Source organism: Tripterygium wilfordii, chromosome 18 (assembly GCF_013401445.1).
Source record: "Tripterygium wilfordii isolate XIE 37 chromosome 18, ASM1340144v1, whole genome shotgun sequence".
Lineage (NCBI taxonomy): Eukaryota > Viridiplantae > Streptophyta > Magnoliopsida > Celastrales > Celastraceae > Tripterygium > Tripterygium wilfordii.
In genome coordinates this window covers 454,664-468,000 of record NC_052249.1, presented here as the reverse complement: position 1 = coordinate 468,000, position 13,337 = coordinate 454,664, and the positions used below count along the sequence as shown (strand labels likewise).

The 13,337-nt window shown below is 38.5% G+C and overlaps 4 protein-coding genes across 6 annotated transcripts; 1 reads left to right on the top strand and 3 right to left on the bottom strand.

Annotated features, from left to right (window-relative positions):
* Positions 1 to 673: 673 nt before the first annotated feature.
* On the top strand, positions 674 to 1,639 carry LOC119984422 (E3 ubiquitin-protein ligase ATL41-like). Its single transcript, XM_038828357.1, has one exon. It carries the CDS (start codon positions 809 to 811, stop codon positions 1,508 to 1,510), a length of 702 nt encoding a protein of 233 aa, XP_038684285.1. The 5' UTR covers positions 674 to 808; the 3' UTR covers positions 1,511 to 1,639.
* A 4,026-nt stretch (positions 1,640 to 5,665) lies between these two features.
* Positions 5,666 to 7,293, bottom strand: LOC119984819 (basic leucine zipper 34-like). Its single transcript, XM_038828940.1, has 4 exons — positions 6,633 to 7,293; positions 6,322 to 6,412; positions 6,097 to 6,223; positions 5,666 to 5,934 (listed from the first exon to the last, which is right to left on the bottom strand). Exons 1-4 carry the CDS (start codon positions 7,208 to 7,210, stop codon positions 5,726 to 5,728), a joined length of 1,005 nt encoding a protein of 334 aa, XP_038684868.1. The 5' UTR covers positions 7,211 to 7,293; the 3' UTR covers positions 5,666 to 5,725.
* A 1,157-nt stretch (positions 7,294 to 8,450) lies between these two features.
* Positions 8,451 to 11,196, bottom strand: LOC119984585 (glucosidase 2 subunit beta-like). 3 transcript variants are annotated; one of them, XM_038828602.1, is made up of 5 exons: positions 10,645 to 11,196; positions 10,419 to 10,532; positions 9,375 to 9,470; positions 8,758 to 8,940; positions 8,451 to 8,652 (listed from the first exon to the last, which is right to left on the bottom strand). In XM_038828602.1, exons 1-5 carry the CDS (start codon positions 10,742 to 10,744, stop codon positions 8,639 to 8,641), a joined length of 507 nt encoding a protein of 168 aa, XP_038684530.1. In that variant the 5' UTR covers positions 10,745 to 11,196; the 3' UTR covers positions 8,451 to 8,638. The 3 variants fall into 3 exon arrangements, with proteins under 3 accessions (XP_038684530.1, XP_038684531.1, XP_038684529.1); XM_038828603.1 differs by having other exon boundaries at positions 8,451 to 8,678; positions 8,765 to 8,940; XM_038828601.1 differs by having other exon boundaries at positions 8,451 to 8,678; positions 10,645 to 10,892.
* A 9-nt stretch (positions 11,197 to 11,205) lies between these two features.
* On the bottom strand, positions 11,206 to 13,073 carry LOC119984584 (LOB domain-containing protein 2-like). Its single transcript, XM_038828600.1, has 2 exons — positions 12,244 to 13,073; positions 11,206 to 11,847 (listed from the first exon to the last, which is right to left on the bottom strand). Exons 1-2 carry the CDS (start codon positions 12,905 to 12,907, stop codon positions 11,786 to 11,788), a joined length of 726 nt encoding a protein of 241 aa, XP_038684528.1. The 5' UTR covers positions 12,908 to 13,073; the 3' UTR covers positions 11,206 to 11,785.
* Between the last annotated feature and the right edge of the window lie 264 nt (positions 13,074 to 13,337).

Sequence of the window (13,337 nt, the reverse complement as noted above, 5' to 3'; positions counted from 1 at the left end):
GACAACCTACATTCAATCTAAATTAAATAACCTCGCTCAGATACAACTTGTTATGAAACAACAATGGACTCCCTAACCCAAACTTGACTATCCTTGTAAGATACTATCTGCTTTCCCAAGTCCAAATTCAAGCCCAAGCCCAAGCTATCTTAGGGCTTCCAAGGCCTTTCAGAACTTTCCAAAGCTCACGGTTGTAAAACGTGTCTTACCAAGTCAATGAATCATGGACTTATAACCTTTCCATTAAATTGAGAATGAGAGTTAGTCTGGTTGGTCAAGTTGCTTGTTCAAGACCTTGAGGTCGAGGGTTCCATTCTCACTAGGGGGTTGGGATTTGGGTAGTTTTCATCCACTGTTGTAGCCTTCATGCTCCTCGCGCATGACTTAGCGTGTGTGTAACCTATGAGTCTTTAAAAAAAAACACTTTCCATTAAATTTTTATTTTAGCAGGACTTTTTCTCAACATCTCTCTATCTCATCCTTCTCCAAATGGCGAGACCATTAAATTTTTATTTTAGCAGGACTTTTTCTCAACATCTCTCTATCTCATCCTTCTCCAAATGGCGAGACATGATCATAAGTCAATATTCCGCAGTCAAATCCTTTGAAAATTGCAATGCTAATTTCTTCTACAAATTTGTTTACAAAACCCAATTCCCCATCTCTTGCAACTCACAAGTCAATTGCACACACACATTTATACATATATATTAAAAAATGACATAACCAAACGCGACCATTAGAGCAACGAAACAGAGCATCTCTCTGTATCTCCTCCTCCTCCTCTCCAAGTCTCTCTCTCTCCACCATGAGCTTCCGCGACGATGGCGATGACGACTTCAATGAATCTTTCCGGTTCCGTCACAAGAATCCTTACAGCATCAGCGGAAAAATCATGGTCACAGCCATAACATCACTATCCATCGTCATTGTAGTCGTTGCGGCGCTTCACATTTATGCAAGGTGCGCTCTACGACGCCAAGCCCGTCGCCGCCGGGCCGTGTTTCATGGATTGGGCCTAACCGTAAACCAAGTGCACGAACCACCCAAGGGACTTGATCCGACGGTCATCGCTTCGCTCCCCATATTCGTAGTCAAACAAACGGACGGTCAAGATCGTGACACAATGACTCCGGTGGAGTGCGCTGTTTGTTTGAGTTTGTTAGAGGAGGAAGAGATGGCGAGGCTGTTGCCAAACTGTAAGCATACTTTTCATGCCGAGTGTATAGACAAGTGGTTGACGTCACATTCTACGTGCCCTATTTGCCGGGCCGAGGCGGAGCCGCGGCTGCTGCAACCGGAGCCCCGGGAGGGCCCGGCAGGTGAAGCGGCCTCCGCGCCACCGGTGGATCGTGCATTAGTGTGCATTGAAGGATCATCGGAATCTGATGGAGGAGCTAAATTCATTGGCTCCAGCCCGCGATTGAATTCGTTTCGAAGAATGTTGAGCAGAGATCGATCTTTCAGGAGACTGCAGGAAGATCATTCGGTAGATTTAGAAAGACAGTGAATTTTGGTAATATATTTTTTTTCTTAATATATTGAACTTTTATTGTTTGTCTTAAAATTTGAAGTTGGACTACCTTATATTTCAGTACATAATACAGATTATACATGTAGATACATTTTTCAGTGATTAGTGTTGACGTGTAGAGTTGAATTTGGGTCGAACCAAAAGTATTCATCCTTAGCTTCGGCCAACTCCGACACCCTAATAATTTAATGTTCTATTGAACTTGGGTCAAACTGAAAGTATTCATTCTAAACCCTAACGTATTCATCCTCGAGTAATTTGGCCACCCTAATGATTTAATGTTGTATTGAACTTTGATAGAATTGAAAGTATTCATCCTAAACCCCAAAGTATTCTCATTCGCGACCAACTCAACCACTCGATGATTTAATGTTCTATTGAACTTGGGTCGAACTGAAAGTATTCATCCTAAACCGTAAAGTATTCATTCTTGATCAACTCGGCCACCCTGATGATTTTATTTTCTATTTGAATACAGCCTGTGTTTTAATGTTTTCTACTTATAAAAGGACATTGGGTTTGGTAACCTAAGAAGATTGAAAGAGATAATAATCAGGGGCAGGGGGGGCATATTAGGTGCACCAATACATGTGAGAAGGTTTAAATTATATTTTCTGGTTATTGAGTCGGTGAAGATGCATGTTCTTAAAAAGAAAATTTAAGTTCTTGTCATCTGGGATTCCCTTGGAGATATATATATATACACTATAATTAAGTTGCTGACTTATTCTTCAATTCACGTGTCCCCCCATATTTCCATTAACTTAACCTCCTACACTCGAGTAACTAGTTGAAATGATAAAAATGGTGTGCATCACCCTTGTGATCAGGGCTCGAATCCCCTTCCCCGTTTAAAAAAAAAAAAAATTAACCTCCTCCAGTACGTGATTAGTTGATTTACAGCGTTAATGATTTAAATTAGGATACGAGAGCTTCTTATTCAAAACCTAATATACGTAGGAACTATCACCTAACCAAACTAAACCCCCCTTATTAATTTGACTAATTTTACTTTCTTAATTATTCTTTGTTTAAGCAACCAACCCCTTGTGTGAAGAGAACATAAAAGTTGTTGCCCATAAACAGAGATATGATATGAACAAGGAAGCTTAAGGTCAATGATGTGGAGATAATTGCCTTTCAATTTGGTAAGAAGGAAAAAAAAAACCCTCAAATATTTGACTTTGACTAATAGATGTTGGAGAAGTTTGAAGAAATGCAAATGAAGTTCATTTGCTATGAAAAGTCTTCAGAAAAGTTATCTGAAAAGAGAGCCAATCTATTGGACAGAGTGCTGCTCTTTCAGCTGAATATTCTACGCCCTTCTTTAAGCGGCAGCTGCCAAAGGAGACTACACCACACCAGAAGAACACAAAATGAGTCTGTAAAAAAACTATAAGGAATTGAGGGTAAAATTTACTGTTTTTCATTGATATCAATTAATTTTTAATGAATTTATTTTTGTAAAAATATAATAGGACAATATAATTCGTTGAGGGCAAAATTGAAAAAAAAAAAACTCACGATTTGACACCGAAAATGCAGTAAACTGAGTTGCATCAAGAGTGGGAACAACTTCAACTTCGAACTCACCGTGATGTGTGCTACTTACTGTAATGCACTGCTTGGTCAAATACTTTTATGTCCAAACATAGTGGAGTTTAAGCCAAAAGCGGCGCCTTAAACACACCGCCAAACACAATTGTCTCATCCATACTGATGAATTTCTGGAACCGAGGATACAGAATGCAGATTTATATATAGACATGGATGGATATGAGAGTGATAGTGGAAAATATTTCATTGGAGCCAGCAGACTTCAACATATTACAGTCATTGATTCTAGATGAGTAAACCTATCATCTCAACAAAAAGCCTTTTGCTCTTTGTTCAAAAATCTTAACTAATGTACTTCAATTAACCATGTAAATAAGAACATTAGATGGACCATGATTAAGGTCCAAAACCACATTTGCGCAATCGGACCACCACCACTTAAATCTGTACGGTCCTGCCCCATTCCCGGTGCCCCTGTTGAACCAGAAATAGTTCCATTCTTCACAGTAGAGCTGCTGCATAATCGACTTCAATCCAATTCACAGACATCACAAGATTTATGTAAAAACTGAAACCAAATCAGTCCACGGAAATTCTTCTACCATTCAAAACAAGAAAACAAATGTGCTAAATGGTTCAAAGGCCCACTCTTTATCTAATTTTTCTGAACATTTTCCCAATCAACAGTTGAAAATTTTAAAAAAACTAGGGGATAGTAGTCTGATTTCAATAATGTTTGGTATCACAATATGATGAGTTGCAACTCATAACCAATTCTATGCAGGCACTCCGGTAAGTTTACAAACGCCAACGAAATATTCCAGAATGGACAATCAGAGTAGATATCAATGCTAGTCGATCAAAAGAATAAACTATTGGAATTGATCAATCATCATCATCAAAGGCGCAAAGCCTTTGCCTGAAACAAATTGGGATCGGGCCAATAAATCAATTAAAATAAATTAATTCGAATTTTAATACAGATTTCATTTCCCCGCAATTCACAAATATAGAGCCACACTCTCCATCAATGGTATATAGAATCTATATCCTTATCAAGACTATAGAACTCAAGCTTAAATGGAGCTTGTTTCGATCCTATGGAGAGAGCTACTCCACACTGTCCTTCCTTACTCTCAGACAGCAAAAAATATTGTTTTCGTGGCAATTAGAATTGTCACCACTTCGTGGCAATAAATATTGTTTTCGTACACAAGATCCAAGAACACGGACAATGGCAGTATGTTGTTCATGGTCGCCGAAAGGGGATGCTTTGGAGACTGTAACATCTGCGAATCTTATTGCCACAATGGACGCTATGCAGTACTCCTAGCCTTTCAGTTCAGGGCTGCAACTTCCTGAAATAATTGAGGGAGCCTGTGCAAGCTGTGCTTTAGGGTTGAGATTGCAATTGTCGCTTGCAAACTGTAAACCTTGGCATATAATTGTTCTTAAATCGTTCTCTCTTATGAATCCTTTGGGCACTGAAGGCCGAAGGGAACATTGGCGCGCCGGGCTTCATATTTCTAAATTCATGGGCCGGCACGCGCGGCCCGCGAATTTAGAATGATGGGCCAGTCTGGCTAACTAGAGCTTCGGCCCACTGTGTGGATCTTACCAAGGTGGGTTGGGCCAGCCCACATTACTCCTCTAGCTGGCCCCACAGAGTGATTTGTATTTTGTAGCATGAAGTTTGGTAGGCAAAATTATTTTGCAATCACAAATTGATATTTACAATTAACATTCTCACAGTGATGAAGATTACTACAAGAAGAAACAATGAAAAAGGTACCAACAATGGGACATCAAAGTACCAAACACTCTCCTTACAACAACAACAACCACCCCTTCTTTCATATGTCCGAAAAGAAAGGAAAAGGTAAACAATTCTCGTGCCCAAAGTTTCATATATAGTGGATTGAGTCGGAAATAGATAGGATGTACATATACTTTTATCCCCACATAATAATAGGTGAAGAAGGTAATTGAACATGTGGCCACGTTCCGACACAAACCCACTAAAAAAACATGTTAAAATAACCAACTTCACAAGCCTCCGATCCATAAATCTGTCGAAGCAAATAACACAAAACCCTAATTATTTTTTGTTTCTGCTATGACATCCAGTGAGTTGCACATGTTTATGGTCTGCAATCCAATCATGTAAGTCTTGAGCAGAGTGGTCCACCCTATAATCAGATGCAACACAGCACGTGAATGCCACAGGTTCTACAGCTGCAGAGAGAGCCACACCATTGACTTCTTTAACATGAATATGACTCCTTTCCGATGGGTAGGTATATCAATAAATTGGCGACTAATAAATAAATAAACAACAATCGTACGGATCCCGGTAATTTTTGTCTCATCTATCCCAAAAGTTGAGATTGACGCACATGATCCACGTGAAATTGTGAGCCTCACATGATTCATATGAAATCATGTGCGTCTATCTCCGTAAGACTGCTGAAAATTTAAAATTCTTGGTACCCATATATATATACCCAGAAAACTGAGTAACTAAGCATGCAAGAAAAAAAAAGAAAAGAGATTGATGCTTTTCACATATTTTCATCTTAAAAATCAAATTTTGATTGAAACCCACATGTCTAATTCACAAATGAATCATATTTATTAGTCAACTTCAGAGAATATACATTCATCGGATTGGAGTCGAATTACTTGGAGAAGCTGTTGTTGATCTTTCTGGTCAGTATTATGAGGCTTGGATTCAGTTGCTGGGGACGATGATATTGGTGCTCCAGTTTCCATCTTCTTGAGGTTCTGTTCGTTGTACACTTGCCTCAGTCTCTCTATTTCTCTCTTAAGTGCTTCTTGATGAGCTGCAATGACAAATATATATTCCACCCGACTTGTTAGACAGCGCGAATCACTTGGAAATAATAACGTTAATTTAAAATCAAACCCCCGATCTCGGGTGAGATTCTTTACGCCCTAAGTTCGAAGAGATAACCAAATTAACTAAGAAAGTATTGAATAATTACCATCTTTGAAGATCTTATCTTGAGCCAAGGCAACAATTCTTTGCTTAAGAGAACTATTGTCAACATTCAGAAGCAAGCGTTGATGATCTAAAAATGCAACTCTCGGTGACAACACGGAAACTTCAGACTTCAATATTTACATATATCACAAAACAAAATCAAAATTAACCATCAAAACATGAATTAAAAACCCTTAATTATTAATAAAATCAAGAAAATACATACTTGTAATGATGTTACACTACGTTCAAGCACTGATACATATTGTAGCTTCCTCACTCTTGATCTTTGTGCAGACTGTCTATTTGCCAAAATTCTAAAACAAAAAACATAAACATAATTATCAAATATATCATTTTTCATGCAATATATATATATATATACACCCTTTTTTTTGGTAACAGTTAACCCGACACCACACAAATTTACTCTTCGAAGATCCTATATGAGCCTAAATCATGAGCCGTGCACAGAAGTTTCAAACACCTGACCACTAAGTCTATATGTACATATATACACTATGTAAGCATGGTTACCTCTTGACCCTTTTAGGGTCGATTATTCGATCATTTGAACTTGTTTCTGGTGCGGATATGGAATTATTCCCGAATCCCAGTGTCTCGGACTCGTCTTGGCTTTGCATCTCATCAGATTCAGCAACCCTTATTTGGTGCTTTTGATCGGACGGTGTGGGTTCCTTCTCGTCGTTAATACTATTCCGATCAGACGAAGAGGACGGGTTCGACGACGCAGTGGCGGCCACAGCATTAGACAAATCATCATCATTGAACATTGACATGAATTGTTCATCATCAAACTTATCAAATTCATGGTGATGATGGTTGTGATCAGAATTCCCTGGAGGATGTGGTGCGCCGCCCCCACCGCTGCGACATTCGTCGACCATTGGTGCCTCAAGGAAGGCAATGGAGTCGCTGATGGATCGCTGGTGGGTCCCGCGTCTCGTCGTCGAGAAGTCGAGGAATTCGTCCACCCATGAAGGGTTTTGTGTGGTGGTGGTGGTTGCATTATCGTGTGGTAATGCACCCATTGAAGCTACTCTTTGGTGAGAAAAATCAGGCCAATTTGGAATTTTGGGAGGTAATTGTGCCATCTAATTAAAACCACAACCCCTCCCCCCAACACAAAAGGAGACTTAGAAAGAATGAGAAAAACAACCAAACAACTAAACCAAACCAAAATCACACAATTCCCTTCTTATATGTACTTAAAAAGGAAACTAAGAAATAGGACTATTAATTATGTTATATAATATATGTATAGTAGAAACCAAGAATTTAACATGTTTATAATTACGTTATATATGTGTGTGTTTTTTTAAAATATTGCTAAGAAATATGTTTTACATTGAAATCCAACATTGTACACACATATATCTAAATCAATTGATTGTTAATCAAGCCACCTGTCATCGAGAGAACAGGAAGAGGAGGATATAATCATGATCATGAGGAGTCACATGCAGGGGAGATTGAGATTGGACAGCTATGAAACAGCTGGGTTGGGGGCTTGGGGCTGAGGAAGAGGAGGAGATGGGGGGTCTGTCAACGGTATTACTGGAAAGTCGCCATTAAGTTATAATAAGTAAAGAGGGAATCAGACCACCACGTGCCCTTGTGACCTGCCTTATAGTGGGGGCTACTATCTATTATTACCTTATTATTATATAGTCTCATTATTATTATTATTATTATATCAAAAACATTCCTCTACATTCATGCCTATCCGAATGACCAAATCCCACATCCCCACAACCGTCTGATCAAAACTGATCACAACCCATTCATCCTAACTAGAATGGGTCATCACCCATTCGATCAATTATATATGGTGTTATATGGGTTGTGAAGGAAAATTGAAGATGCAATTAAGTGATGTAGCTTTTATTTGCTCTCTCTCACTAATTTTTCTTCTCTTCTTCTTCATCATCATCATTTTAATGTCATTCTTAGGGCTTAATATATAGTTTCCAATCTCCAACTATATATATACGTATTTATGGGTGTATATATACACAAGATTAGCAGAGCCCATAAAGCTTAGCTAATTAGACATGCATTATCATTAAAACCTTTCTGTTTGTCCATACATTCTTCGGGAGGGAATATAACAAAAATTCTATGTGGCTGTCACGTATTGCAATACAATTATATGCATCAAAAGTTCATGAGATTATATGAAATTTATCTGTAAGTCGGCCAAAACCATGTGAATAGGGTCGAGAATGGATCGCAACATTTTTCGTCCCAGTTATCCTATCTGTTGAGATTGATGCACACGATTTCATATAAGCATGTGGGGCCCACGATTTCACATGGATGGGATAGCTGGAATAAAAAAACATTGGAATCCTCCTTAGCATTTTGTATAGACAAGGGGGAAAAACTATGTAATTAAGGTCGAAGTACAAGATATGCTTTACGACGAGCAGAGCAGCATTTTGATGGGGTCCCTTCTTCAATGGTACCGCCTTTTTCTAGATCTGGCGCGACGATGGTAAATTGGGTAGATCACAACACAACTAATGAGGAAGACCTGTACGATTATTATGATCTTCAAACCTAGAATAACCAAGGCCAAGCTTTTTCAGAAGCAATTATTTATGGCTGCAATGAGACAAATTCAAGAACAGTATAGTACCTTTCACCTTGGGGATATAGTCTGGCAAAATAACTCCAGTTTTGAACTCAGGAATGTCATTGGAGCCCAGATCACTAATCGTTGAGATATAGTTTCCAGCCTTGTACTCCAAATTCCCACCCACGAAGCATGTGTTTGGGCACTTCATATGACCATCGTACTCATCGCTTCCATCACAACAATCTGCGAATCTCGAAAACTGATATTCAGAATGGAAATTAACAAACAGAAGATTTGATGGACCAGAGAAACTTTGAATTGATGCAAAATAGGAAGGGTGCAGCACAGATGCATTGAGCAAACGGCAGCATAGTTGGGGTGCTATTGTTGAATTAAGTTTTCCAACGAGGCAAAACTCAGCAAGAGGCATTGGGCTCCTCCTAAGACCATCACTTAAGAACGAAGAAAAAAGGGCTACTCAATGGTTGATGTCGTGAAACTAGGAATCACTTCACCTCGAACAATTGTACTGCTCTATCTATTAGCACCTTAAAATGAGATCTAAGCATGTCATCTTAGCAGTGGAAACTAGCTTGTATGTCAATGAAGATTAAGACAGTTCTGTATGAATCGGAAGAAAAGGAATTATGGCTAACTGGTAGTGCACTAGTGCTTACCACAAATAAGATCGTTAACACGAGATGAGAAAATAAATCGAGGAGTACTTCCAACATTTCTACAGTAAAATTTGCCAGCAGGGCAGGCTGAAGTTCCTACATAAACAAAAAACCAAAACAAGTGAATCACCAGGACATAAACAGAGAGAATATCAATCATTTTGTCAATAGAATCTGAATGACCATTTAATAAATTGAACTGAAATAACAATATCCCTCCATATTAACATCGTAGAAGGACAATCATAACCTTTCTTAAAAAGTAACACCGTGTGCAAGCACATGAAAGCATAACATAGTGAACAAAAGTTAAGTTGACAGCATTTCTGATTTTAAGTTTTTAACAAAAGGGGTTTTCAATAAATTGTTAACTATGCATGCAACAGGAGTATCATCAAGAAAAGTATGCTAAAGCACTATAAACAGATCTATAATACCCTTTCATTTACAATAAACCCAGTTAAGCAAGATATATAAACTTATAAAGAAAAAAACTCGGCTCTCCGTTTTGTTCTGTTCTTTCCACAATAGCCAAGTATAAACCCTCGTTTCTTTTTAAGCATCAAGTTTCCAGATTGAACAAATAATGGTCCCGTTAACATACACCCCACTCTCAATGATTTAATCACAGTTCTGCAAGACTAGTGCATCTTGAGTGAGTGAATCATATGATAACTCATACTCTCATCTATTAGCTATCATCGAAACGACTGTTTCTAGACTCTTGAGAGTGAACACATAATTTAAAATGATCTCTAGAGTCTTGAGATCCCAACACAGGATTCTGGTAGCCCTCTTGAATACTCAGTAGATAGCCCAGCTACCAAGTGGTAACAATAATACCAAAGGTATGGTTCAACATTACCATCTATGGCAAGGAACTAGTACCAACTGTATAATTTACTTCCAACTTCCATGAACCCCAATTAAAGTAGTTAGCTGAAACCAAAGTTCATTTAACCCAGAGCCTTATTTTTGCATCATCAACGTTAATCAAAAATTTCAGATGGTTAAAATAATTGAATAATGGCAAATTGGCAATACCGGGCTCATCGGTTCCATCGACACAATCGCAGAAATTGTCGTTCAGACGGTCTCTGGCAAAGGACTTAGAGCCGTCCTTGCACTTGATGACCTTAGAAGCATAGTACCTTTCATCTGTAAAGACACGCACCAAATTAACCCCAATCTCACAAATTGGTAATCTGGGTTTTGCCCTGATAGTTACAGAAGCAAGAATTTATCGGTCAAGAGCACGAGATATTGGTACCTAAAGGGTGGACTCCGAGGAGAGACGATAGCGCGTGGACTGAATCGATGACGATGCAGGAACCCACGATTAGAAGAACGAAAATAAGAGCATGCGTCATTTCTATGGATATTGGGAACAATTATTGCATCTCCTGTAAGTTGTAACAGTATTGGTTCTCACGCATTGTTCGCTCGGTTGCCTGGATTTTGAGTTCCATTGTTCTATAGGTTGGTGACGACTTTGACCAAAGTCAGCCAAACGAGTCAAAGTCCTAAGTAAACATAATTTTGTTTGAATGGGGTGCATCATAGGTTCGGTCATAAACGAACGAGCTCGATTATTAAGCTTGTTAAACAAAAACACAAATTACTATATTTGCATTGTGATAAGAACGATTTTCAACGTTGAGTTATCCCCTGTTTCTTGGCCTTCCCTAATGAATATCGTGAGTGGCTTGTGGCTTATCTGAAATTACAAGTTTGAAGACTGCATACAATGCAAGACTCTTTTTTATTTCTCATTGCAAGGCAGAAGAGGAAGACCATGACCATCGGCAACATTTCTGGAAGCTGGATGTCTGCTTCTTGTGTGGGTGCCGATCTTGTAATTGGGAATGGCTGGCTATTTGGACACGACAGGTGTTCGACAAATGGTCTGTGAGCGAGTCGAACCAGGGCTGAGGCTGAAGGAGGAGCTCCACCAAGCCAGGCATTAATTTGGGCCTGGTTCCTAAACGACTGTGGCAAGGTATGGTGGCCAAATTTAGGCATTAATTACTGTTTGTGTAAAGAAATTTGATGAAGAAGAAACAGAAGAAGCTTGATCGAACTGCTACCTGCTAAAAGTGCCATAGGAGCTGGGAATTAGAAAATATAGTAAGAGATTAGGTTGAAGAAGCTTGTCTTAGATCAATGTTAATGGCCCTAGATATTCAGGAAACAAAGAATCTTAATTTAATTTGTAAATATGATAACATATGCATTTGCAAATGCAGTACAAAAAACATCACATTGTTCTTTTTGAAATATACTAAAAGAAACCCAAACCTCTACCCAACTCCCATAGACCCAGAAAGCAAAAAAATTTAAATAATTCAAACGAGAACCCTAATTCTGTTAATCAGACACTATAGATTTAACTCAGACTCTGCTGCAACTAGCTAGGATTCATCTTCCCATATTGTACCATCCATTGTCTTGGCATTCACTGAACCATATTGACCTGCAACACAGGTAAAAAATACTAAAGTATCATGTTTGAATCTAACTTGCCATTGTATTGAAGATATATTTGGGTAGCTTAATATTCTGATTTAGATGCATGTTTAGCATTATTTTGCATAAGGGTCCATAGCTTTGTATAGTTCCAATTTTATCGGATGTCTCAAAGAGACAAGAGGGTGGCATAGCTTACAAGCTCTGTCATTGGAAAATCTTGCATAGAATTATTGGTAACACATTCATGCTGCCAAAATTGTGTACTGTTAATTTGATGCATTTCCTTTTATGTGTATCGAAGGGGAAAAAACATCTTTAGACTACACAGCTATTAATTAGCGATAAGCCGATAACTATGTTGCTTAATGTGTAAATTAATGCACAAAAATTAAATCTTTACCGGCAGGAAGATAGAACTGCTGATGATATCCAGTATTGACTGAATTCTGCTGCTGTGGCTGTTGGTATGGAACAACAATAGGGCCAACAACATCTTTTTGTTGCTTTAGTACTTTATCTGGATTCTGAACATAATGTGAATGAAAACCATAGGAACTCAAATCTACCATCAAGTTATTACCGGTATCGTTGTTGTAGCTGAATGCATTATTATTGCTATTCATGATTCCATTCCCCATCCCATTAGTCCCATTCCATCCGATGACACCCCCCGGCAGTGTTGTCGTTCTGTGTAACTGCACCGTCCGGCTCAGATCCTCACATAGTTTCTTGTACTTCTTCAGTTCCTCGCAAACTTTCAGGTATTCTCCTTGAGGACCTAAAGCTGGATCTTGTAGCCTGCAATTAGCTTCCCATATGAACGATTCCGACGCCTTCTTTCTATCCACTTCCCTGACACAACTCATAAGTTTCCCTAAATTGCTAACTCCAAACACTTTGTGAACAGCTTGGAATTCTTTGGTTTTATCAGCAGGAAAATGTGGTGCCAGTATGCACTCTCTTTTGCACCTCTTCCTCTGATGCTTGCAAGCAGCGCATGCTGGTTGTGTCGCTGCTCCCTCAGCGCCATTGTTCTCGTTATTGTCACTGTTCCTGAGCATCATATAATCGGCTATATATATATAGATATGAAATCAGAAAATTAGAACAATAGATCTATACGTCAAATTGAACTTGTTTATGTCTAGAAAATTGTCCAATTTTTGCAACATGTATGCATATAATATCTTCAGCAAAGAAATCAATGAAAACCCATTAAAGTTTGTGGAACCAAAGGAAAGAAATCAAGCAATAGAATAGACAAACCTCGTATGTAGTATTGTTCTTGATTTGTATAAATAATATGGATCAACAAGAAGATGTTTACCAAATTGGGTTTGTCTATGTTGCATGTAAAGATTGGGCACTATAAAGAAAACAAAATGGATAGGATTTAGTTGGGTAGATCATATGAAAATCAGAAAACATAAAAAAAATTGTACGACTGGGACTCAACCAAGCATTTTTTAGGGCCAAACAGGGCATAAAAATTGT